Source organism: Lampris incognitus, chromosome 3 (assembly GCF_029633865.1).
Source record: "Lampris incognitus isolate fLamInc1 chromosome 3, fLamInc1.hap2, whole genome shotgun sequence".
Taxonomy (NCBI): Eukaryota; Metazoa; Chordata; class Actinopteri; order Lampriformes; family Lampridae; genus Lampris; species Lampris incognitus.
In genome coordinates, this window is record NC_079213.1 from 115,675,465 (window position 1) to 115,701,322 (window position 25,858).

Genomic DNA, 25,858 nt, shown 5'->3' on the forward strand with positions numbered 1-25,858 from the left:
CCGCTGTACAGCAGAACCATGCAGCAGCAGCAGAACCATGGTGCAGCAGCAGAACCTTGCTGCAGCAGCAGAACCGTGCTGCAGCAGCAGAACCGTGCAGCAGCAGCAGAACCTTGCTGCAGCAGAAACATGCAGCAGCAGAACCTTGCTGCAGCAGAGCAGCAGAACCATGCAGCAGCAGCAGAACCATGGTGCAGCAGCAGAACCTTGCTGCAGCAGCAGAACCATGCTGCAGCAGCAGAACCGTGCAGCAGCAGCAGAACCTTGCTGCAGCAGAAACATGCAGCAGCAGAACCTTGCTGCAGCAGAGCCGTGCAGCTGCAGCAGAACCTTGCTGCAGCAGCAGCAGAACCGTGCAGCAGCAGCAGAACCGTGCAGCAGCAGCAGAACCTTGCTGCAGCAGAAACATGCAGCAGCAGCAGAACCTTGTTGCAGCAGCAGCAGAACCGTGCAGCAGCAGAGCCATGCAGCAGCAGCAGAACCTTGCTGCAGCAGAAACATGCAGCAGCAGCAGCAGAACCATGCAGCAGCAGCAGAACCGTGCAGCAGCAGCAGCAGAACCATGCAGCAGCAGCAGAACCTTGCTGCAGCAGCAGCAGAACCGTGCAGCAGCAGCAGAACCATGCAGCAGCAGCAGAACCGTGCAGCAGCAGCAGCATCTCTCATGGCAGAGTGTCCGTCATTAAGTGGGCTGATGTCGAGATGATTGGTGGTGTGATTACCACGCGTGATCGCCGGATGTGGAGCAGTCACATGACACGTGTCGCATTACTCCATGTGTGTTTAGATGAAGTCGGCTGGCGGGGTCATGATGGTTAATCACAAAGAAATGTTCCTGTTTACTTTGGGAGTCGTAGTGGTGGAGTTAAAGGAAGCCACGTTTCAGGCCGGTGTCATGTCAACGCGTTCACACACACAGTGTAAACAAACCTTGTGTTTCCGTGTGTGTGTGTGTGTGTGTGTGTGTGTGTGATTTACTATATGAGAATCAGAATCAGCTTTAGGTAACCCAGTGTATCTATGCACACGAGGAATCTGGCTCGGGTTCACAGCAGCCTCTATCACTTGCAGACGTCACCTGACTATTTCTGTCTTGTCCACCTGTTTTCGGTTTTAGTTCTTGTCCTCTTTGATTCTATAGACTCCGGTGGGTTTGTGAAATAGCTCCTGCATCTCTCCCACAAGGCCCGGCGGTGGCACTAAAACGGTGAGTCTGTGTCACAGAGACGAGGCGAGCAGGTTATTAACTACGAGAGCTCGCCCCCTGCAGGACAGCTGGGGTAGCAACCATTTCCATTTAGACGACCTGGCTTCCACCTTCTCCACCACTCCCTCCCAGTTCTTCCTCCCCGAAAGTCCTCACTTTCCAAGTATACTCCTAGGATTTTAACACCTCTTTCTCCCCACCTGAGGTTCACAGGAACACCAGAAGTGCTCCCCAAACTCCACTGACCCACCAAACAAGCCTGACTTTTCCCCCAGTTCACCTTGGCTGGAGAAGCAGTTCATGTAAGACCAGGCTTTCTTTTAATTCCTGGACATGTCCCTGTCCCTGGACAGACACATTAAGACCAACGGCCTATGCTGATACAACAACAGAAGGGTGCTGAGCTAGCTCTGGCAGAGAGAGACCCCTCAGCCTCCTCCTCAACCTGCACAGGAGAGGCTCAATGGACACTCAAAGACTGTCCGGCCCAAACCCTAACCTATACGCTCCTGCGTAGGACTGTCCGGCCCAAACCCTAACCTATACGCTCCTGCGTAGGACTGTCCGGCCCAAACCCTAACCTATACGCTCCTGCGTAGGACTGTCCGGCCCAAACCCTAACCTATACGCTCCTGCGTAGTACTGTCCGGCCCAAACCCTAACCTATACGCTCCTGCGTAGGACTGTCCGGCCCAAACCCTAACCTATACGCTCCTGCGTAGGACTGTCCGGCCCAAACCCTAACCTATACGCCCCTGCGTAGGACTGTCCGGCCCAAACCCTAACCTATACGCCCCTGCGTAGGACTGTCCGGCCCAAACCCTAACCTATACGCTCCTGCGTAGGACTGTCCGGCCCAAACCCTAACCTATACGCTCCTGCGTAGGACTGTCCGGCCCAAACCCTAACCTATACGCCCCTGCGTAGGACTGTCCGGCCCAAACCCTAACCTATACGCTCCTGCGTAGGACTGTCCGGCCCAAACCCTAACCTATACGCTCCTGCGTAGGACTGTCCGGCCCAAACCCTAACCTATACGCTCCTGCGTAGGACTGTCCGGCCCAAACCCCAACCTATACGCTCCTGCGTAGTACTGTCCGGCCCAAACCCTAACCTATACGCTCCTGCGTAGGACTGTCCGGCCCAAACCCTAACCTATACGCTCCTGCGTAGGACTGTCCGGCCCAAACCCTAACCTATAAGCTGCTGCGTAGTACTGTCCGGCCCAAACCCTAACCTATACGCTCCTGCGTAGGACTGTCCGGCCCAAACCCTAACCTATACGCCCCTGCGTAGTACTGTCCGGCCCAAACCCTAACCTATACGCTCCTGCGTAGGACTGTCCGGCCCAAACCCTAACCTATACGCCCCTGCGTAGGACTGTCCGGCCCAAACCCTAACCTATACGCCCCTGCGTAGTACTGTCCGGCCCAAACCCTAACCTATACGCCCCTGCGTAGTACTGTCCGGCCCAAACCCTAACCTATACGCTCCTGCGCTCCCGAGTCCCGACTGGCAGAAAGGAAAAAAGCGGTGCAGACATGAAACAGCCTTCCAACTGAAAAACAGTTGTATTTGGTGCTGAACAGCTTAACACGGAAAGAGACATCCAGTGTTCGAGTCGGAGAGTCCCAACACATGACCACGTGTCTCCGCAGAGAGACTGGACATGCGTCAGTCCAGCTCTTCTCATTCCCTGGTCGAAGGAAAACGTAGGAAAAGTAATGCACAAAAATTTATATGAAACCCACATCAGGCACCTAACCCTAACCCTAGGGTTGGGGGGGCGCCCCCCCCCCCCGGCGGCGCAGGCGCAACAGCCCCGCAGAGGATTGCGCAGGCGCTCCGCCGTCGCCCCGCGCGCAGGCACTCTGAATCGCTCCACAAAAAATTATGCATAACTTTTCGTACAATATCACACGAACCGTTCATGAGAATACGTTGGTCAATCTGGTGTCCTTACAGCCCAGACTCACCGTCCGGAATCCACCTGCAAACCTCCAGAAGCGCCTCAGTTCTTGCGCCAGCGCCTCGTTGGGAATCAAAGGAGGGACTCCGGACACGGTGATCCGGGTGGGAGGCACCGCCAGTGGGGAAACCAGTGTAAACTCGTCGTTTACAAGCAAGCTGTTTTCTGTCAGCTGGTGGACAAACCCCTGGTCCTTCATAAAGACCACCACCGCTTTATTCATTCTGGAGGCAAACGAGAGGTTTCCATGCCCCACCTGTTCTCCTACCACCACCAGCACCTGCTCACCTGTTCTCCTACCACCACCAGCACCTGCTCACCTGTTCTCCTACCACCACCACCACCTGCTCACCTGTTCTCCTACCACCACCAGCACCTGCTCACCTGTTCTCCTACCACCACCACCACCTGCTCACCTGTTCTCCTACCACCACCAGCACCTGCTCACCTGTTCTCCTACCACCACCAGCACCTGCTCACCTGTTCTCCTACCACCACCTGCTCACCTGTTCTCCTACCACCACCAGCACCTGCTCACCTGTTCTCCTACCACCACCAGCACCTGCTCACCTGTTCTCCTACCACCACCAGCACCTGCTCACCTGTTCTCCTATCACCACCACCACCTGCTCACCTGTTCTCCTACCACCACCACCACCTGCTCACCTGTTCTCCTACCACCACCACCACCTGCTCACCTGTTCTCCTACCACCACCTGCTCACCTGTTCTCCTACCACCACCAGCACCTGCTCACCTGTTCTCCTACCACCACCACCACCTGCTCACCTGTTCTCCTACCACCACCAGCACCTGCTCACCTGTTCTCCTACCACCACCACCACCTGCTCACCTGTTCTCCTACCACCACCAGCACCTGCTCACCTGTTCTCCTACCACCACCACCACCTGCTCACCTGTTCTCCTACCACCACCAGCACCTGCTCACCTGTTCTCCTACCACCACCACCACCTGCTCACCTGTTCGCCTACCACCACCTGCTCACCTGTTCTCCTACCACCACCAGCACCTGCTCACCTGTTCTCCTACCACCACCAGCACCTGCTCACCTGTTCTCCTACCACCACCAGCACCTGCTCACCTGTTCTCCTATCACCACCACCACCTGCTCACCTGTTCTCCTACCACCACCACCACCTGCTCACCTGTTCTCCTACCACCACCACCACCTGCTCACCTGTTCTCCTACCACCACCTGCTCACCTGTTCTCCTACCACCACCAGCACCTGCTCACCTGTTCTCCTACCACCACCACCACCTGCTCACCTGTTCTCCTACCACCACCACCACCTGCTCACCTGTTCTCCTACCACCACCACCATCTGCTTACCTGTTCTCCTACCACCACCAGCACCTGCTCACCTGTTCTCCTACCCCCACCAGCACCTGCTCACCTGTTCTCCTACCAACACCACCACCTGCTCACCTGTTCTCCTACCACCACCTGTTCACCTGTTCTCCTAACACCACCACCACCTGCTCACCTATTCTCCTACCACCACATGCTCGCCTGTTTTCCTATCACCACCAGCACCTGCTCACCTGTTCTCCTACCACCACCAGCACCTGCTAACCTCTTCTCCTACCACCCACCTGTCCGCCTGTTCTCCGACCACCACCACCACCTGCTCACCTGTTCTCCTACCACCACCACCACCTGCTAACCTCTTCTCCTACCACCCACCTGTCCGCCTGTTCTCCGACCACCACCACCACCTGCTCACCTGTTCTCCTACCACCACCAGCACCTGCTCGCCTGTTCTCCTACCACCACCAGCACCTGCTCACCTGTTCTCCTACCACCAACAGCACCTGCTCACCTGTTCTCCTACCACCACCACCACCTGCTCACCTGTTCTCATACCACCACCACCACCTGCTCACCTGTTCCCCTACAACCACCACCACCTGCTCACCTGTTCTCCTACAACCACCACCACCTGCTCACCTGTTCTCCTACCACCACCAGCAGCTGCTGCACCGTGGTACTGGGCCGCGGCACGACCCTCACTCCGCGCCTCAAAGGCAGGGACGGTGTCTGAAGGGACGCCATGCCCAGCAAGAAGCACAGCTCACCCTCCGCCAAACACAACCACCCAGCCCACACCAAACTACACTAAGAACAACCACAACTACACAACAACCATACAATAAACAGTAGAAAAAAAGAGGAAAACCTGAGAAAAAGTCACAGACTCTCCACCAAACTCACCATGCTCTCCATCACCAAACTCCCAGCATGCACTCAGAGAGAGAGAGACAGAGACAGAGAGAGAGAGACAGAGAGAGAGAGAGAGAGAGAGAGAGAGAGAGAGAGAGAGAGAGAGAGAGAGAGAGAGAGAGAGAGAGAGAGAGAGAGAGAGAGAGAGAGAGAGAGAGAGAGAGAGAGAGAGAAGACTGGGAGGAACAAAGGGATGGAGGAACAGAGGGATGGGGGAACAGAGGGATGCAGGAATAGAGGGATAAGGGATGGAGGAACAGAGGGATGGGGAACAGACGGATGAGGGATGGAGGATTAGAGGGATGGAGGAACAGAGGGATGGGGAACAGAGGGATGAGGGAGGAGGAACAGAGGGATGGAGGAACAGAGGGATGGGGAACAGAGGGATGAGGGATGGAGGATTAGAGGGATGGAGGAACAGAGGGATGGGGAACAGAGGGATGAGGGATGGAGGATTAGAGGGATGGGGAACAGAGGGATGAGGGATAGAAGAACAGAGGGATGGAGGAACAGAGGGATGCAGGAATAGAGGGATAAGGGATGGAGGAATAGAGGGATGGGGAACAGAGGGATGAGGGATGGAGGATTAGAGGGATGGGGAACAGAGGGATGAGGGATAGAAGAACAGAGGGATGGAGGAACAGAGGGATGCAGGAATAGAGGGATAAGGGATGGAGGATTAGAGGGATGGAGGAACAGAGGGATGAGGGATAGAAGAACAGAGGGATGGAGGAACAGAGGGATGGGGAACAGAGGGATGAGGGAGGAGGAACAGAGGGATGAGGGATAGAAGAACAGAGGGATGGAGGAACAGAGGGATGAGGGATAGAAGAACAGAGGGATGAGGGATAGAAGAACAGAGGGATGGAGGAACAGAGGGATGGGGAACAAAGGGATGAGGGATGGAGGATTAGAGGGATGGAGGAACAGAGGGATGGGGAACAGAGGGATGAGGGAGGAGGAACAGAGGGATGGAGGAACAGAGGGATGGGGGAACAGAGGGGTGGAGGGATGGAGTTCAGGGGAGGTGTTGGTTGTCAGGCTGACGGAGGGTCTCCTGGGAACTACTTCCCTCCCGTCTGATGGATGGCCTCCGTGTGTTTGTGGTGTTTGTGGAGCTGCAGCTCGGCCCAGCTGAAGCTTTGGGATTCCTTCGTCTACACGACACAGAACATCTACACATCCTGTGGTCCAACAGATCCTCTGTCCTCCATGTTGGACACGTCATGAATCATTCATACTCGGGGTGAGAGGACGTGGAAGTACTGAAGGCAGAGTACGTGTGGTTGTGTGGTTGTGTAGTTGTGTCCAACGTTAATCAACAACAGCTTGGATGGAGAACTTCTCTGGCTCCACTCCATTCGTATTTCCGTCTCCCTCCATCCGCCTCCAACACGTAGGGGGGCGGGGCGACAGCAGGCAGACTCAGGATCACATGACCTGGAAGAACCAATGAACACGTGACACACTCACAAACACGTCACCGCAGAAAAGAACGTCCTGCACGTCACGTCCATTCCTTCTGCTTTTCCCGCCAGGAGAGGAGGGGACGACTTCCTGACGCGCGCGTGTGCGTGTGCCCGTGTGTGTGTGTGTGCGTGTGTGTGACCGTGTGTGCGCGTGTGCGTGTGTCCAAGTCAGGTCAGTTAGTATTAAGTCGCAGCACCTGGCGGATTCATTCCAGCGTTACTTCACCTGATGCAGGACTGAAGAGTTGAGCTGGCGCCTGTTGGGGGTGGGGGTGGGGGTGGGGGGGGGGCAGCGTGATCCTCCCACGCGCTACGTCCCCCTGGTGAAACTCCTCCCTGTCAGGTGAAAAGAAGCGGCTGGTGACTCCACATGTATGGGAGGAGGCACGTGGTAGTCTGCAGCCCTCCCCGGGTCAGCAGAGGGGGTGGAGCAGAGACCGGGACGGCTCGGAAGAGTGGGGAAAGGGGGGGGGGGGGCAAGCCATAACCAACTTTGCAAACTCAATAACGAATCCACATTAAATTAAATAATTAAATTAAATTAAATTAATTAATTAAAATAATTTAAATTAAATAATTTAAATTAAATTAAATAATTAAATTAAATAACGAATCCAAATTAAATTAAATAATTTAAATAATTTAAATTAATTAATTAAAATAATTACATTAAATAATTTAAATAAAATAATTAAATTAAATTAAATAATTAAATTAAATAACGAATCCACATTAAATAAAACATGATAACAACTACAGACGTCCAGAAAAGTAACTTGATTGACCTCAGCGCACTCCACTGTCATGTGTGTCTCCACTGTCATGTGTGTCTCTACTGTCATGTGTGTCTCCACTGTCATGTCTCCACTGTCATGTGTGTCTCCACTGTCATGTGTGTCTCCAGTGTCATGTGTGTCTCCACTGTCATGTGTGTCTCCAGTGTCATGTGTGTCTCCACTGTCATGTGTGTCTCCAGTGTCATGTGTGTCTCCACTGTCATGTGTGTCTCCAGTGTCATGTGTGTCTCCAGTGTCATGTGTGTCTCTGCTGTCATGTGTGTCTCCACTGTCATGTGTGTCTCCACTGTCATGTGTGTCTCCAGTGTCATGTGTGTCTCCACTGTCATGTGTGTCTCCAGTGTCATGTGTGTCTCCAGCATGGCATGAGTACAAGGTGGTATTGGGTATGTCTACTTCCTGGTGTGCGTTGTCTCACCGCTGTACTCCCGGCAGGTTCCAGCAGGAGGAGTACACAGTGGAGGTGGCCATCAACGACTACCTGGACATCTACTGCCCCCACTACGAGGGGCCGCTCCCACAGGAGCAGATGGAGCGCTACGTCCTCTTCATGGTCAACTACGACGGCTACACCACCTGTGACCACCGCATGAAGGGCTTCAAACGCTGGGAGTGCAACCGGCCCCAGAGCCCCAGTGGACCTCTCAAATTCTCTGAGAAGTTCCAGCTCTTCACCCCCTTTTCTCTGGGCTTCGAGTTCCGCCCGGGACACGAGTACTACTACATCTGTAAGTATATTACTGTCTACGGGTGTAGGTGTGTGTGATATGATTCACATTAATTACTGCATTTCTGAGTCTCACTCATTTGCAACACTAGCACACAAACACATGAACATGTAAAAGTTTACACACACACACACACACACACTGTAATCATCCATGCTGCCTGTTCAGTTGGTTTCCATGGTTACACGGCTGACAACTCACAGGTTTTACTGGTTTCCATAGTTACATGGCTGACAACTCAAGTTTTATTGGTTTCCATGGTTACATGGCTGACAACTCAAGTTTTATTGGTTACCATAGTTATATGGATGACGACTCACAGGTTTTACTGGTTTCCATAGTTACATGGCTGACAACTCAAGTTTTATTGGTTTCCATGGTTACATGGATGACAACTCAAGTTTTATTGGTTTCCGTAGATACATGGCTGACAACTCAAGTTTTATTGGTTTCCATGGTTACATGGATGTTGACTCAAAGGTTGTACTGGTTTCCACGGTTATGTGGAAGATGACTTACAGGTCTAGTGGCCCTGCCCTCTTTTTCCTCTCGAATATAACTGGCTCAGTGAAAGGTCACAGGGCCCCTTGTTGGACGTGGCTGAATCCCATCCGGGACTCGACCAGATGAACTTGGCCATGTTGAAGCAACCTCGACAGATACGAGGCCTCCCTGTTTTCCAGCCCCGGCCTCCGGTTATGTTGTGATGAAGCGAGGAGGAATTGTGGAGGCAGAAATGAGTTTGGAAGTCTGTCGTCTCCTCAACAAACACACCCTGCTGCACCTTCATCATCCCTGGCCCTGGCTAACATTCAGGCTGTGGCTCAGCGGGATGGTCAGCTGAAGGGCGGGGCAAGTCTGCTCTGCTTACAGGCTGTGAGGGGTCATTTGGGGGCAGCGGTGGGGCTTTAGTTAATAAGCTGTGGCTTTGTGGCCGGCTGCCATGGAGGGGCGGGTCTGTTCCCAGCACATCACAGACCCGCAGCCAGACACAGGAGAGGAACCGCTGGCTCTGAAATGGGCCCTGATGACTGACCACTGGAGAGGCTCTCCAGCCTGTCTGCAGGGGGCAGCAAGCCTGCTCCTCCGGTGTTGTAGACTGCTGCTCATCACTCTCTGTTCCTGCACATCCATGACGACATCAACCAACCAGCTTCAAGATGGAGGATGGTTTGGTATAACAGCTGGCCTACAAGCTGGACTAGTGTCTATGAGGGGACTAGTAGTTCCTCAGCTGCCCCTCCCTTTAATGAAAATGAAAATGGCCTCACACTGGCAGCATGCCACCATATGAAACCCCTCCACCTGTGAGACCGGCTCCTGTGAGACCGGCTGCTGTCACACTGTCCTCACACTGTGAGACCGGCTCCTGTCACACTGTCCTCACACTGTCAGACCAGCTCCTGTCACACTGTCCTTACACTGTGAGACCAGCTCCTGTGAGACTGTCTCCTGTCACACTGTCCTCACACTGTGAGACCAGCTCCTGTGAGACTGTCTCCTGTCACACTGTCCTCACACTGTGAGACCGGCTCCTGTCACACTGTCCTCACACTGTCAGACCAGCTCCTGTCACACTGTCCTTACACTGTGAGACCAGCTCCTGTGAGACTGTCTCCTGTCACACTGTCCTCACACTGTGAGACCGGCTCCTGTGAGACCGGCTGCTGTCACACTGTCCTCACACTGTGAGACCGGCTCCTGTCACACTGTCCTCACACTGTCAGACCAGCTCCTGTCACACTGTCCTTACACTGTGAGACCAGCTCCTGTGAGACTGTCTCCTGTCACACTGTCCTCACACTGTGAGACCAGCTCCTGTGAGACTGGCTCCTGTGAGACCGGCTCCTGTCACACTGTCCTCACACTGTCAGACCAGCTCCTGTCACACTGTCCTTACACTGTGAGACCGGCTCCTGTCACACTGTCCTCACACTGTCAGACCAGCTCCTGTCACACTGTCCTTACACTGTGAGACCAGCTCCTGTGAGACCGGCTCCTGTGAGACCGGCTGCTGTCACACTGTCCTCACTCTGTGAGACCAGCTCCTGTGAGACTGTCTCCTGTCACACTGTCCTCACACTGTGAGACCAGCTCCTGTCACACTGTCCTCACACTGTCGGACCAGCTCCTGTCACACTGTCCTCACACTGTGAGACCGGCTGCTGTCACACTGTCCTCACACTGTGAGACCGGCTCCTGTCACACTGTCCTCACACTGTCAGACCAGCTCCTGTCACACTGTCCTCACACTGTGAGACCAGCTCCTGTGAGACCGGCTCCTGTGAGACCGGCTCCTGTCACACTGTCCTCACACTGTCAGACCAGCTCCTGTCACACTGTCCTTACACTGTGAGACCGGCTCCTGTCACACTGTCCTCACACTGTCAGACCAGCTCCTGTCACACTGTCCTTACACTGTGAGACCAGCTCCTGTGAGACTGTCTCCTGTCACACTGTCCTCACACTGTGAGACCAGCTCCTGTGAGACCGGCTCCTGTGAGACCGGCTGCTGTCACACTGTCCTCACTCTGTGAGACCAGCTCCTGTGAGACTGTCTCCTGTCACACTGTCCTCACACTGTGAGACCAGCTCCTGTCACACTGTCCTCACACTGTCGGACCAGCTCCTGTCACACTGTCCTCACACTGTGAGACCGGCTCCTGTCACACTGTCCTCACACTGTGAGACCGGCTCCTGTCACACTGTCCTCACACTGTCGGACCAGCTCCTGTCCCACTGTCCTTACACTGTGAGACCGGCTCCTGTCACACTGCCCTCACACTGTCGGACCAGCTCCTGTCACACTGTCCTCACACTGTCGGACCAGCTCCTGTCACACTGTCCTCACACTGTGAGACCGGCTCCTGTCACACTGTCCTCACACTGTGAGACCGGCTCCTGTCACACTGTCCTCACACTGTCGGACCAGCTCCTGTCACACTGTCCTTACACTGTGAGACCGGCTCCTGTCACACTGCCCTCACACTGTCGGACCAGCTCCTGTCACACTGTCCTCACACTGTCGGACCAGCTCCTGTCACACTGTCCTCACACTGTCGGACCAGCTCCTGTCACACTGTCCTCACACTGTCGGACCAGCTCCTGTCACACTGTCCTCACACTGTGAGACCGGCTCCTGTCACACTGTCCTCACACTGTGAGACCGGCTCCTGTCACACTGTCCTTACACTGTGAGACCAGCTCCTCTCACACTGTGAGACCAGCTCCTGTCACACTGTCCTTACACTGTGAGACCAGCTCCTCTCACACTGTGAGACCGGCTCCTGTCACACTGTCCTCACACTGTGAGACCAGCTCCTGTCACACTGTCCTTACACTGTGAGACCAGCTCCTCTCACACTGTGAGACCGGCTCCTGTCACACTGTCCTCACACTGTCGGACCAGCTCCTGTCATACTGTCCTCACACTGTGAGACCAGCTCCTGTCATACTGTCCTCACACTGTCGGACCAGCTCCTGTCACACTGTCCTCACACTGTGAGACCAGCTCCTGTCACACTGTCCTCACACTGTCGGACCAGCTCCTGTCACACTGTCCTCACACTGTGAGACCAGCTCCTGTCACACTGTCCTCACACTGTCGGACCAGCTCCTGTCACACTGTCCTCACACTGTCGGACCGGCTCCTGTCACACTGTCCTCACACTGTCAGACCAGCTCCTGTCACACTGTCCTTACACTGTGAGACCAGCTCCTGTGAGACTGTCTCCTGTCAGACCAGCTCCTGTCACACTGTCCTCACACTGTGAGACCGGCTCCTGTCACACTGTCCTCACACTGTCGGACCGGCTCCTGTCACACTGTCCTCACACTGTCAGACCAGCTCCTGTCACACTGTCCTCACACTGTGAGACCGGCTCCTGTCACACTGTCCTCACACTGTCAGACCAGCTCCTGTCACACTGTCCTTACACTGTGAGACCAGCTCCTGTGAGACTGTCTCCTGTCACACTGTCCTCACATTGTGAGACCGGCTCCTGTGAGACCGGCTGCTGTCACACTGTCCTCACACTGTGAGACCAGCTCCTGTCACACTGTCCTCACACTGTCAGACCAGCTCCTGTCACACTGTCCTTACACTGTGAGACCAGCTCCTGTGAGACTGTCTCCTGTCACACTGTCCTCACACTGTGAGACCAGCTCCTGTGAGACCGGCTCCTGTGAGACCGGCTCCTGTCACACTGTCCTCACACTGTCAGACCAGCTCCTGTCACACTGTCCTTACACTGTGAGACCGGCTCCTGTCACACTGTCCTCACACTGTCAGACCAGCTCCTGTCACACTGTCCTTACACTGTGAGACCAGCTCCTGTGAGACTGTCTCCTGTCACACTGTCCTCACACTGTGAGACCAGCTCCTGTGAGACCGGCTCCTGTGAGACCGGCTGCTGTCACACTGTCCTCACTCTGTGAGACCAGCTCCTGTGAGACTGTCTCCTGTCACACTGTCCTCACACTGTGAGACCAGCTCCTGTCACACTGTCCTCACACTGTGAGACCGGCTCCTGTCACACTGTCCTCACACTGTGAGACCGGCTCCTGTCACACTGTCCTCACACTGTCGGACCAGCTCCTGTCACACTGTCCTTACACTGTGAGACCGGCTCCTGTCACACTGCCCTCACACTGTCGGACCAGCTCCTGTCACACTGTCCTCACACTGTCGGACCAGCTCCTGTCACACTGTCCTCACACTGTCGGACCAGCTCCTGTCACACTGTCCTCACACTGTGAGACCGGCTCCTGTCACACTGTCCTCACACTGTGAGACCGGCTCCTGTCACACTGTCCTGACACTGTCGGACCAGCTCCTGTCACACTGTCCTCACACTGTCGGACCAGCTCCTGTCACACTGTCCTCACACTGTGAGACCAGCTCCTGTCACACTGTCCTCACACTGTCGGACCAGCTCCTGTCACACTGTCCTCACACTGTGAGACCAGCTCCTGTCACACTGTCCTCACACTGTCGGACCGGCTCCTGTCACACTGTCCTCACACTGTGAGACCGGCTCCTGTCACACTGTCCTCACACTGTGAGACCAGCTCCTGTCACACTGTCCTCACACTGTGAGACCAGCTCCTGTCACACTGTCCTCACACTGTGAGACCGGCTCCTGTCACACTGTCCTCACACTGTGAGACCAGCTCCTGTCACACTGTCCTCACACTGTGAGACCAGCTCCTGTCACACTGTCCTTACACTGTGAGACCGGCTCCTGTCACACTGTCCTCACACTGTCGGACCAGCTCCTGTCACACTGTCCTCACACTGTCGGACCGGCTCCTGTCACACTGTCCTCACACTGTCGGACCGGCTCCTGTCACACTGTCCTCACACTGTGAGACCGGCTCCTGTCACACTGTCCTTACACTGTGAGACCGGCTCCTGTCACACTGTCCTCACACTGTCGGACCGGCTCCTGTCACACTGTCCTCACACTGTGAGACCAGCTCCTGTCACACTGTCCTCACACTGTCGGACCAGCTCCTGTCACACTGTCCTCACACTGTGAGACCAGCTCCTGTCACACTGTCCTCACACTGTGAGACCGGCTCCTGTCACACTGTCCTTACACTGTGAGACCGGCTCCTGTCACACTGTCCTCACACTGTCAGACCAGCTCCTGTCACACTGTCCTTACACTGTGAGACCAGCTCCTGTCACACTGTCCTTACACTGTGAGACCAGCTCCTGTCACACTGTCCTCACACTGTGAGACCGGCTCCTGTCACACTGTCCTCACACTGTGAGACCAGCTCCTGTCACACTGTCCTCACACTGTCGGACCAGCTCCTGTCACACTGTCCTCACACTGTCGGACCGGCTCCTGTCACACTGTCCTCACACTGTGAGACCAGCTCCTGTCACACTGTCCTCTCACTGTCGGACCAGCTCCTGTCACACTGTCCTCACACTGTCGGACCGGCTCCTGTCACACTGTCCTTACACTGTGAGACCGGCTCCTGTCACACTGTCCTTACACTGTGAGACCGGCTCCTGTCACACTGTCCTCACACTGTCGGACCAGCTCCTGTCACACTGTCCTCACACTGTCGGACCAGCTCCTGTCACACTGTCCTCACACTGTCGGACCAGCTCCTGTCACACTGTCCTCACACTGTGAGACCGGCTCCTGTCACACTGTCCTCACACTGTCGGACCAGCTCCTGTCACACTCTCCTCACACTGTGAGACCAGCTCCTGTCACACTGTCCTCACACTGTGAGACCAGCTCCTGTCACACTGTCCTTACACTGTGAGACCAGCTCCTGTCACACTGTCCTCACACTGTCGGACCAGCTCCTGTCACACTGTCCTCACACTGTCGGACCGGCTCCTGTCACACTGTCCTCACACTGTGAGACCGGCTCCTGTCACACTGTCCTTACACTGTGAGACCGGCTCCTGTCACACTGTCCTCACACTGTGAGACCAGCTCCTGTCACACTGTCCTCACACTGTGAGACCGGCTCCTGTCACACTGTCCTCACACTGTGAGACAAGCTCCTGTCACACTGTCCTCACACTGTCGGACCAGCTCCTGTCACACTGTCCTCACACTGTGAGACCAGCTCCTGTCACACTGTCCTTACACTGTGAGACCAGCTCCTGTCACACTGTCCTCACACTGTGAGACCAGCTCCTGTCACACTGTCCTCACACTGTGAGACCAGCTCCTGTCACACTGTCCTCACACTGTGAGACAAGCTCCTGTCACACTGTCCTCACACTGTCGGACCAGCTCCTGTCACACTGTCCTCACACTGTGAGACCAGCTCCTGTCACACTGTCCTTACACTGTGAGACCAGCTCCTCTCACACTGTGAGACCAGCTCCTGTCACACTGTCCTCACACTGTGAGACCAGCTCCTCTCACACTGTGAGACCAGCTCCTGTCACACTGTCCTCACACTGTGAGACCGGCTCCTGTCACACTGTCCTCACACTGTCGGACCAGCTCCTGTCACACTGTCCTCACACTGTGAGACCGGCTCCTGTCACACTGTCCTCACACTGTCGGACCAGCTCCTGTCACACTGTCCTTACACTGTGAGACCAGCTCCTCTCACACTGTCCACACACTGTGAGACCGGCTCCTGTCACACTGTCCTCACACTGTGAGACAAGCTCCTGTCACACTGTCCTCACACTGTCGGACCAGCTCCTGTCACACTGTCCTCACACTGTCGGACCAGCTCCTGTCACACTGTCCTTACACTGTGAGACCAGCTCCTCTCACACTGTCCACACACTGTGAGACCAGCTCCTGTGAGAAAGGCTCCTGTCGTACTGTCCCCACACTGTGAGACCAGCTCCTGTGAGACAGGCTCCTGTCGTACTGTCCTCACACTGTCCGACCAGCTCCTGTCACACTGTCCTTATACTGTGAGACCAGCTCCTGTGAGACCGGCTCCTGTGAGACCGGCTCCTGTGAGACCAGCTCCTGTGAGACCGGCTCCTGTCAGACTGTCCTCACACTGTGAGACCGGTCAGCTCCTGTCCAGCACCACGACTCATTCAGGTGTCATTAGTTTAGCTTGTGATGCATGGCGCTAACAGCATTAGCAGAGTGCGGCGGTGTGATCATGGTTAAGCCACGCCCCCCAGGCCTTCACCGCCCTTCCTCCCGACACGCTGCATGAGTCCCTATGTGTCTGTGTGCATGTCATGACTGGGAGTGTATCTTCAGCTAATGAAGAGTGTCGTGATGAAGAGTGTTGTGATGAAGAATGTCGTGATGAAGAGTGTTGTGATGAAGAATGTCGTGATGAAGAGTGTCGTGATGAAGAGTGTTGTGATGAAGAATGTCGTGATGAAGAGTGTCGTGATGAAGAGTGTCGTGATGAAGAGTGTCGTGATGAAGAGTGTCGTGATGAAGAATGTTGTGATGAAGAGTGTCGTGATGAAGAGTGCTGTGATGAAGAGTGTCGTGATGAAGAGTGTTGTGATGAAGAGTGTCGTGATGAAGAGCACCCCTGCTCGGCATTAAAGCAACTCATTTTAATATTTTACAACACCCTCATCCCCCTCACTTGTCTGTCTCACTGTAGAAACGAGGCAAAACTAAGAGAGAAACGCTGAACACACACACACACAGACACACACAGACACACACAGACACACACACACACACACACACACACACACACACTAAGCTGAAACGAGAGCAAAGCAGATTTGATTTGTCACTGTCATAGATATTTTATATCATATTTTAAGTATTTTCCATACATCCATGATCCAAACCGCTTGTTCTGCTGTCAGTCAGGGGGCGGGATGCTGGAGCCTCTCCCAGCAGCCGCTGGGCGGCAGGCAGGGAGACACCCTGGACAGGCGGGGAGACACCCTGGACAGGCCGGGAGACACCCTGGACAGGCGGGGAGACACCCTGGACAGGCCGCCAGTCCTTTATATTCCTTCATGTTGTTATAGTTTGCATTATTTTGTATTACTTTATGTTTCTATGAAGTCATATCCTCCTCTTTGGGATGAAGGTGTCATATTCACCGAGTCCCCCTGACACAACCAGAACCAGAACCAGAACCAGAAGCAGAGGCAGAAGCAGAAGCAGGAGCAGCGTTTTATCTGTCAATGTTTGAAAGTGAAGTCCAGGCCGTCCGTTTGGAGGAAAACAGGAGCTCCAACATGGCTGCCGCTGACACAAAGCTGCTGTAGAAACGTCCTTTAAGAATAAGCAGATAACTCTCTCCCTCTATCCGCCACCCTCCTCCTCCTCTTTCTCCTCCGCTCTCCTTCCAATTCTCTCTCTCCCTTCTGGTCTTTCTGTTTTCCAGCGTCTCCTCACCCAAGCCTGGCTGGAAAACCCTGTTTGAAGCTGAAGGTCTACGTCAAGCCCACCAGTAAGTAGTCCTCATTGTTGTGGTGCTCCCCTGTTTCCTTCTGCCCCGTTGCATCTCGGCTGGAGAGTCTCCTGTGAGACCTTCTTCGCTGATTTCACCAGTTTCCTCAGAGAAACACCAAATGACACATTACGGTAGGAAACACACATTATGTGATGAATTCACCGGCTCCCATCTCCTGCTTCTTCTGTTACCCTCCACCACCTTCCTTGGCCTTGGGGTCTTGGGGTCATCAGGGGCAGATAAACAAACCACAGGATCACACAGAGGTCAGGGGTCAAGCCAGCAGCCCTGGATCAGTGGATCTATAGAGCCCTCTGCTGGTTAACTGGTCTTGGTACATGGCGTAGTTTGGCGGAAATAACACTGAAAGGTAACAGATTGCAGTTTGACCTCTGACCTCTGACCATCAAACCAACCTGAAACCTTGTTAGGGCCTGGCGTCTTGCAGGGCCCTGCTGCAGGACCTGTTTGAAAGCTATACCAGGAAGCTAGCTAATGGTTTTAGAAGCTACAGATGCCAGCAGGAAACAGTTTGACTCAGTGGCAGCATCTTCCTCTCTCTTCCTGGTTGTGGATAAAAGCAAACTCTGTCTCGCCATCTGAAACAGCACAAACAGGAAGTACTAAATTAGCTGATAGATCTTTAGTCAGGTCCGTTTTATTTGTACAGCCCAGTATCACAAATTACAAATGTGCCTCAGGAGGCTTTACAGCAACACAGCATCCTGTCCTTAGACCCTCTCATCAGATGAGGAACACCTCCCTAAGCCCTTTAACAGGGAGAACAACCAGGAGGACACCTCAGGGAGAGCAACGACGTTGTGTTCACACACTCTACACACTACAACACTGAAAGAGGATAACACAATTATAATGGAATTATAAAATATATGAAGAATATGATGAGGAGGATGCCAAGCAGTATCCAGATGCCACCGGAACAGCCCAGGCACGACCAGAGCCACATGACCACCATCACCATGGAGACACAAAAAAACATTAGTCACACATCTGAGTGAGAGAAGGATATAACCGTGGAACAGGGTAACACAATTATATGGCTTTATAAGATATGTATTTTCTTAAAAAAAACGTGATGAGGGGGATGCCAAGCAGTGTCCAGGTGGCAACCACCATCACCATGGAGACCTGGCAGGAGGACAGACTGCACGTGCACACAAGAGAGACTCGCATCACACCATTCACACACACAGGAGAAGAGAAAGGAGAAGACATCAGCCAGAGAGAGAGAAAAGACATGTGAGAGAAGAGAACAGTTTGCAATAGTCGATCATCTATAATCTATACTCTATAATCTATACTCTATAATCTATACTTTACTCTATAATCTATACTTTAATATATACTCTATACATTAATCTATAATCTATACTTTAATATATACTATATAATCTATACTATATAATCTATACTTTAATATATAATATATACTTTAATATATACTCTATACATTAATCTGTAATCTATACTCTATAATCTATACTTTAATCTATAATCTATACTTTACTCTATAATCTATACTTTAATATACACTCTATACATTAATCTATAATCTATACTTTAATATATACTCTATAATCTATACTCTATAATATATACTTTAATATATAATCTATACTTTAATCTATAATCTATACTTTAATATATACTCTATACATTAATCTATAATCTATACTCTATAATCTATACTTTAATCTATAATCTATACTTTACTCTATAATCTATACTTTAATATATACTCTATACATTAATCTATAATCTATACTTTAATATATACTCTATAATCTATACTCTATACTCTATACTTTAATCTATACTCTATACTTTAATCTATAATCTATACTTTAATATATACTCTACATTAATCTATAATCTATACTTTAATCTATACTCTATAATCTATACTCTATAATATATACTTTAATATATAATCTATACTTTAATCTATAATCTATATCTTAATATATACTCTATACATTAATCTATAATCTATACTCTATAATCTATACTTTAATCTATCATTTATACTCTATAATCTCGTGGGCAGAACAGTGGTTGGTAAATTCATTGAGACAGGAACCGACCCACCATGCAGTACAGGTTGTGAAGCACTCAATTTAAAGGCAACCAATTGTAGGTTGAGACAAAAAGATGAGTTTTACATTTGGATTTAAAGACTCAACAGACTCTGATGGTCTGATGGCAGCAGGCAGGTTATTCCACAAGAACGAGGCCCGATGGGAAAAGGCCCTGCTGCCACCAGCTGACTTCTTCTTAACTTTGGGCCCTGATTTTTTTTTCCTGATTTTTCCCATTTTCTCCCAATTTATTGGCCAATCGATCCCTATTTTAGTTCAAACACCACCCTCGTACTGCATGCGTTCGCCAACTGCATCTCTCTGGCCGGCAGTCTGGAAGGAGTCGCCTCGCCGAACTCAAGGCCGAGCCACTGCTTTCCGCACCACACCACACCACACACACACACACACACATTCGTGTGACGAACACAAGCCGACTCCGCCCCCTCCCGAAGACAGCGCTGCTTCATCGAGTCCGGCCATAGTCGGATATGACGAGACCGGGGCGCGAACCCCGGTCCCCAGTGGGCAACTGCACCGACACAAAGCCGATGCTTAGACCGCTACATCACCGCGGACCCCAGGAGCCCTGTATTTTGAGAACGAAGTGCTCGAGATGGCATGTAAGGTTTAAGGAGATCAGACAGGTAGGATGGGGCAAGCCCATTTAGGATTTTATAAGTCAGCAGAAGCACCTTGTATTCTGATCTAACGTGGATAGGAAGCCAATGAAGGGAGGCAAGAATTGGTGTAATATGGTCAAGTTTCCTAGTTTTAGTTAGGATTCTAGCAGCAGCATTCTGAACCATCTGAAGATTTTAGTATTAGAATGTGGCAGACCTGAGAACAGAACATTACAGTGATCAAGTCTGGATGAAACAAATGCATGTATTAGAGTCTCTGCATCAGCCATGGAGAGAAAAGACTGAATTTTAGCTATGTTACGTGAGTGAAAAAAGGCAGTCTTGGTGATTTCTTTAATGTGCTTATCAAAGGAAAGGCTGGGATCAAACGCAACTCCAAGATTTTTGGCTGCCACACTTTGTGAAACCACAGAGTTGTCGATTGTTGTCGTTACTTGATCAAATTGGTGTCTGTGTCTAGCAGGGCCAATGACCAGCATCTCGGTTTTATCTGAATTTAAAAGCAGAAAGTTAAGTGACATCCAGTTTTTCACAGTAGCCAAGCAGGCCTCCAAGTTAGTCATTTGAGTATGATCATCAGCCCTTATAGGCACATACAGCTGAGTATCATCAGCATAGCAATGGAAATTAATTCCATAACTGCGTATAATTTGGCCAAGAGGTGTAATGTAAAGAGAGAAAAGTAGCGGGCCAAGAACTGAGCCCTGAGGCACACCATATTTAATGTCAGAAAATGTTGATATAGTATTATTATAGCAGACACAACGTGTTCTTCCAGATAAGTAGGACTTAAGCCAAGAGAGAGCTAAGCCAGAGACACCAACATTACAATTTAATCTATCTAAAAGTATACAGTGATCAATGGTGTCAAAGGCTGCACTGAGGTCCAGTAGTAGAAGCACAGAAGTGAAATCAGAGTCCAAAAGATCATTCACCACTCTGGTCAGAGCAGTTTCAGTGGGTGGAGTGACAGGCCCTGAAATTCAATTGAAAAGGTTCATATACATCGTTTTCTTCTATATGGGTTGAAAGGTGTTGATACACAACTCTCTCTAGTACTTTAGAGAAGAATGTAAGATTAGAGACTGGTCGATAGTTATTAAGAGACCCTGGATCAAGGTGCGGTTTTTTAAGTAGAGGTTTAACCACGGCTGTCTTAAAACTGCTGGGAACAATGCCAGTAGTAAGAGATAAATTGACGATGTCTAGCATTGCAGGTCCAAGAAAAGGCCAGAGGTCTTTAAAAAGGTTTGCTGGTAAGGGATCAAGTAGGCAAGCAGTTGGTTTAGAAGCTGACATGAACTTAGTATCAAGAGAGATAGTCTCAAAAGCTGTAATAACTGGAACTGTCAGTGACCCATTGTGTAGATATGAATTTAGTAAGACAGGATCTGCAGGAGTAGATGGAGTTGAAGAACTAATTTTGTTTAGGATCTCATCAACCTTATTGCAGAAAAAACCTTGAAATTCATGGGCTGTGAATGGTGAGCAGCTAATAGACGACTGCTTTTTAGTAAGTTTAGATACAGTGTCAAAGAGAAATCTGGGGTTATGTTTATTGATATTTATTAAGTGAGAGAGATACGATGTTTTTGCAGCAGATAAAGCACGCTTGTATTTCAATAAACACTCGTGCCATGATAGGTAAAAAGCTTCCAATTTTGATTTTTGCCATTTAAGTTCCAGTTTCCTGCAGGAAACGTGTCTCGTTGTTAAACCAGGGGGTAGGCCTCTTTAGTCGCCTAGCTCTGATAGTGAGAGGTGCAACTGAATCGAGGAGACTGGAGAGGGCCACATTTAAGTCACTAGTGAAATTTTCAACAGAGTCATTTACCACAGTGAAAGGAGCCAAGACTTCAGGCAGCTGCTGGTCAAATGCAGCTACAGTGGAGGGACCGATATGGCGAGTGGCAATTACATCTGTGCTGACATTAACTGGACAGGCCAATAATGCTTCAAATTTGATGAGAAAATGATCTGACACAGCAGATGTGGTTGGTAAGACATTCAGATCAGAAACAGCTATCCCTTTAGATAAAACCAAATCAAGGGTGTTACCACTGCAATGAGTCAACTCTTGAACAAACTGAGTGAACCCAAAAGTATCAACTAGTGCCAGAAAGGCTTTACTTAGAGGATCAGCAGCCTTATTCAGATGAATATTGAAATCACCTAGAATTAGAATCTCATCAGAGTGAGTAACAAGGCCTGAGACAAATTCTCCAAATTCTTCAAGAAATAACGAGTAACAGCCATGAGGCTGACAGAGAGTCACAATTTGGACTGAGCCGAGTCTATCCATGGCTGAGGGAGATGGACCAAGAATAAGAGACTCAAAAGACTGGAATTTAGATTCAAGTCTAGAAGTCAGATTGAAAATAGATTTATAGATTAAGGCAACACCCCCACCTTGTTTATTTGCCCGAGCTACATGGGCATAAGTATAGTCAGGTGGAGAAGCTTCATTTAAGGGAAGGAAAACGTTTGGTTTCAGCCATGTTTCACATAACCCAATCATATCAAAACTATGTTGAAGACGTTGGACCAGAAGTGTTGGTTCAAAGTCAGCGGAGAAAAGGAAGGTTAACGATTTGGTTCAGACCAGGATCAAGTCCAGCATTATATCCAAGCACGCCTTTCTCCTCCTCCCATCCTTCTCTGTTCTCCGAATACCTGAGCAAACATGTTATCAAGCTGTTAAAACAAGTCTTCATACACTGAACAGCCCGTGGGGAATGTATTAGTAAACATTTGACGTATTGTAGTAATTAACCGTGATAATTAACGTTCTATACAAAGTAAACAAATCCCGTTTTAACAAGACACAGATGTGGTTGTGTTTCCCTGCAGGGGAAGTGGGTTACCTCGGTTGAATGAATGATAATGAAGAACATGGTCAACCAGATGATGTTCCTCTTCTGTTGTGTTATCCTATCAAATAACCGGAGTCCGGTAGGTTAGAAAGCTTAGAGTGACAGACTGTCTGACAACGTCCATCTACTGAGACCAGCTGAGGTCTATGACAATGCCTTGTTTGGGGAGAAAAGGCATTTTGATCAGAAAATATGCAGAAGCAGTTTAAGCTGAGTATCCAGATCCTATTCCGTGAGTTCCTTAGTGAAGCCATCAGGTTCTGTGGTGAATAACCAGACAGTTGGGCTGGGTGTTGTTTCCATAAGTGAACAGCTGCATGCAGGTATGTTTAATGCTGTGGAGTTGGACTGGTGGGCTGGTTCTGACTAGTAATGCACAGGACGCACAGGAAACCTGTGTGTGATTGTCAGTCCACATCACATGTACTTAGAATCAGAATCAGTAATTATTTTATCACACACATATATATATACATATTATAGTAAATGTTTGCATCTCTAATTTAATGTCCTCTGAACGTTTTTCACACATTTTTGTGAAAAAGTTTTGGCCTTCATCAGACAAGACAGAACAGAGCAGAAATGGAAGACGGAGACTTGTCTGCTTAAAGCAGGAGACCTTACATCCTAAAGCAGGAGACCTTGCATCCTAAAGCAGGAGACCTTACATCCTAAAGCAGGAGACCTTACATCCTAAAGCAGGAGACCTTACATCCTAAAGCAGGAGACCTTGCATCCTAAAGCAGGAGACCTTACATCCTAAAGCAGGAGACCTTGCATCCTAAAGCAGGAGACTTTACATCCTAAAGCAGGAGACCTTACATCCTAAAGCAGGAGACCTTACATCCTAAAGCAGGAGACCTTGCATCCTAAAGCAGGAGACCTTACATCCTAAAGCAGGAGACCTTACATCCTAAAGCAGGAGACCTTACATCCTAAAGCAGGAGACCTTGCATCCTAAAGCAGGAGACCTTACATCCTAAAGCAGGAGACCTTGCATCCTAAAGCAGGAGACTTTACATCCTAAAGCAGGAGACCTTACATCCTAAAGCAGGAGACCTTACATCCTAAAGCAGGAGACCTTGCATCCTAAAGCAGGAGACTTTGCATCCTAAAGCAGGAGACCTTGCATCCTAAAGCAGGAGACCTTGCATCCAGGCTTGCAGCATTAAACCTTAACTCATCTGTACTGCATCCCAGCCCGCTGTAATGCTATGTGCATATGTTTCCATAGGAATCCTTAAACAGAGGAATTATTTAACAGGAATGTTTGAGCCTAGTGTTCCCCCTCCACTGGTTTAGGAATTTTTTAGCAGAATTTTTCATTCATTCATTCATCTTCAGCTGCTTCTCCGGGGTGGGGTCGCGGTGGCAGCAATCTAAGTAGGGCACTCCAGACCTCCCTCTCCCCAGCAACGCTCCCTCCAGCTCCTCCTTGGGCATCCCAAGGTGTTCCCTGGCCAGACTGGACATGTAGTCCCTCCATTGAGTTCGGGGTCTACCCCAGGGTCTCCTCCCAGTTGGCCATGCTCGGTAAACCTCCAAAGGAAGGTGCCCAGGAGGCATCCTGATCAGATGCCCGAACCACCTCAACTGGCTCCTTTCAACACGAAGGAGCAGCGGCTCTACTCCCAGCTCCCTCTGGATGGCTGAGCTCCTCACCCTGTCTCTAAGGCTGAGCCCAGACACCCTACGGAGGAAACTCATTTCAGCTGCTTGTATCCACGATCTCACCCTTTCATCACCACCCAAAGCTCATGATCATAGGTGTGGGTTGGAACGAAGATTGACTGGTAAATTTAGAGCTTTGCCTTCTGGCTCAGCTCCCTCTTCACCACAACGGTCCGGTACAACATCCACATTACTGCTGATGCTGCACCAATCCACCTGTCAATCTCCTGCTCCATCCTGCCCTCACTCGTGAACAAGACCCTGAGATACTTGAACTCCTTCACTTGAGGCAACAACTCATCCCCAACCCGGAGGGAGCAATCCACCATTTCCTGGTAGAGAACCACGGCCTCAGACTTGGAGGTGCTGACTCTTATCCTGGCCATTTCACACTCAGCTGCAAACCGCCCCAGTGCGGAGCTGGAGGTCGCGTTCTGATGAAGCAACAAAGCCACATCATTTATTTTTTTAGCTGATTTTAAAAAAAATGTGTAATTCAGATGATCCATTCGTGTCCATGTTTACTTAGATTAAAGTAATAAACCAGAATCCGTTTTACTTGATCAAGTAGGCTTACACATATACAAAAAGACTCACCGGCCGATTAAGCAGGGGGTCGGTCCCTTTAGTCACGCGGTTAGCGACGTCGCCTTGTGACGCAGTACATGTCGGCTCGAGCCCCGCCCCGCACCAGGCCAGGAAATATCTCGGTTACACTCGCGAGCAGTTTGACTCCGTGTACGTACACAGAACAGACATACAAGGTCAACATAGACGTTAACTACTACAAACAGGTGTGTATGAGAATCATATTTTAAAAAATAAAGAAAACAATGGCTTTGTAACGGGGAGATGATGGTGCAATGGTTCAGAGTGCAAAGATGCTGGGCTATATAGTATGTGACAAAACATGAAAATAAACTGAATTGTTCGTTCTCATTTCATGACAGCTCATTGGAAAATCATGGGGCCATGAAACATTGTCAAAGGGCCTGTAGTGTCCTGAAAAAAATATCCGTGTCTAGAAATGCAAGGTAACGGGTAAGCTAACCCTCAGCCGCAGCCTTAATGTGACAAGTCTGACATGATGCATTAGATATACGTGACAGCACATGAGGATTAGGTGATTATATGATCTGGTTTCCTGTGGGGCGAGGCCTTTATCCAGACTTCACTATCAAGCTAAACCTGCAACAAACTTGTTCATCTGTCTGCACTACGTAACAGTGCGAGAGAAATACTGTATGTTCAGCCATGCAGACTAGG

At 50.6% G+C, this 25,858-nt stretch overlaps 1 protein-coding gene across 1 annotated transcript in view; it reads left to right on the forward strand.

Moving 5' to 3' along the window:
- The window catches only part of LOC130109979 (ephrin-A2-like), a 204,273-nt gene that overhangs the window by 161,725 nt on the left and 16,690 nt on the right, over positions 1-25,858 (forward strand). The window contains exons 2-3 of the mRNA XM_056276941.1: positions 8,121-8,413; positions 17,237-17,302. Of these exons, the coding sequence (XP_056132916.1) occupies positions 8,121-8,413; positions 17,237-17,302 (359 nt within the window). The remainder of the gene's footprint in view (positions 1-8,120; positions 8,414-17,236; positions 17,303-25,858) is intronic.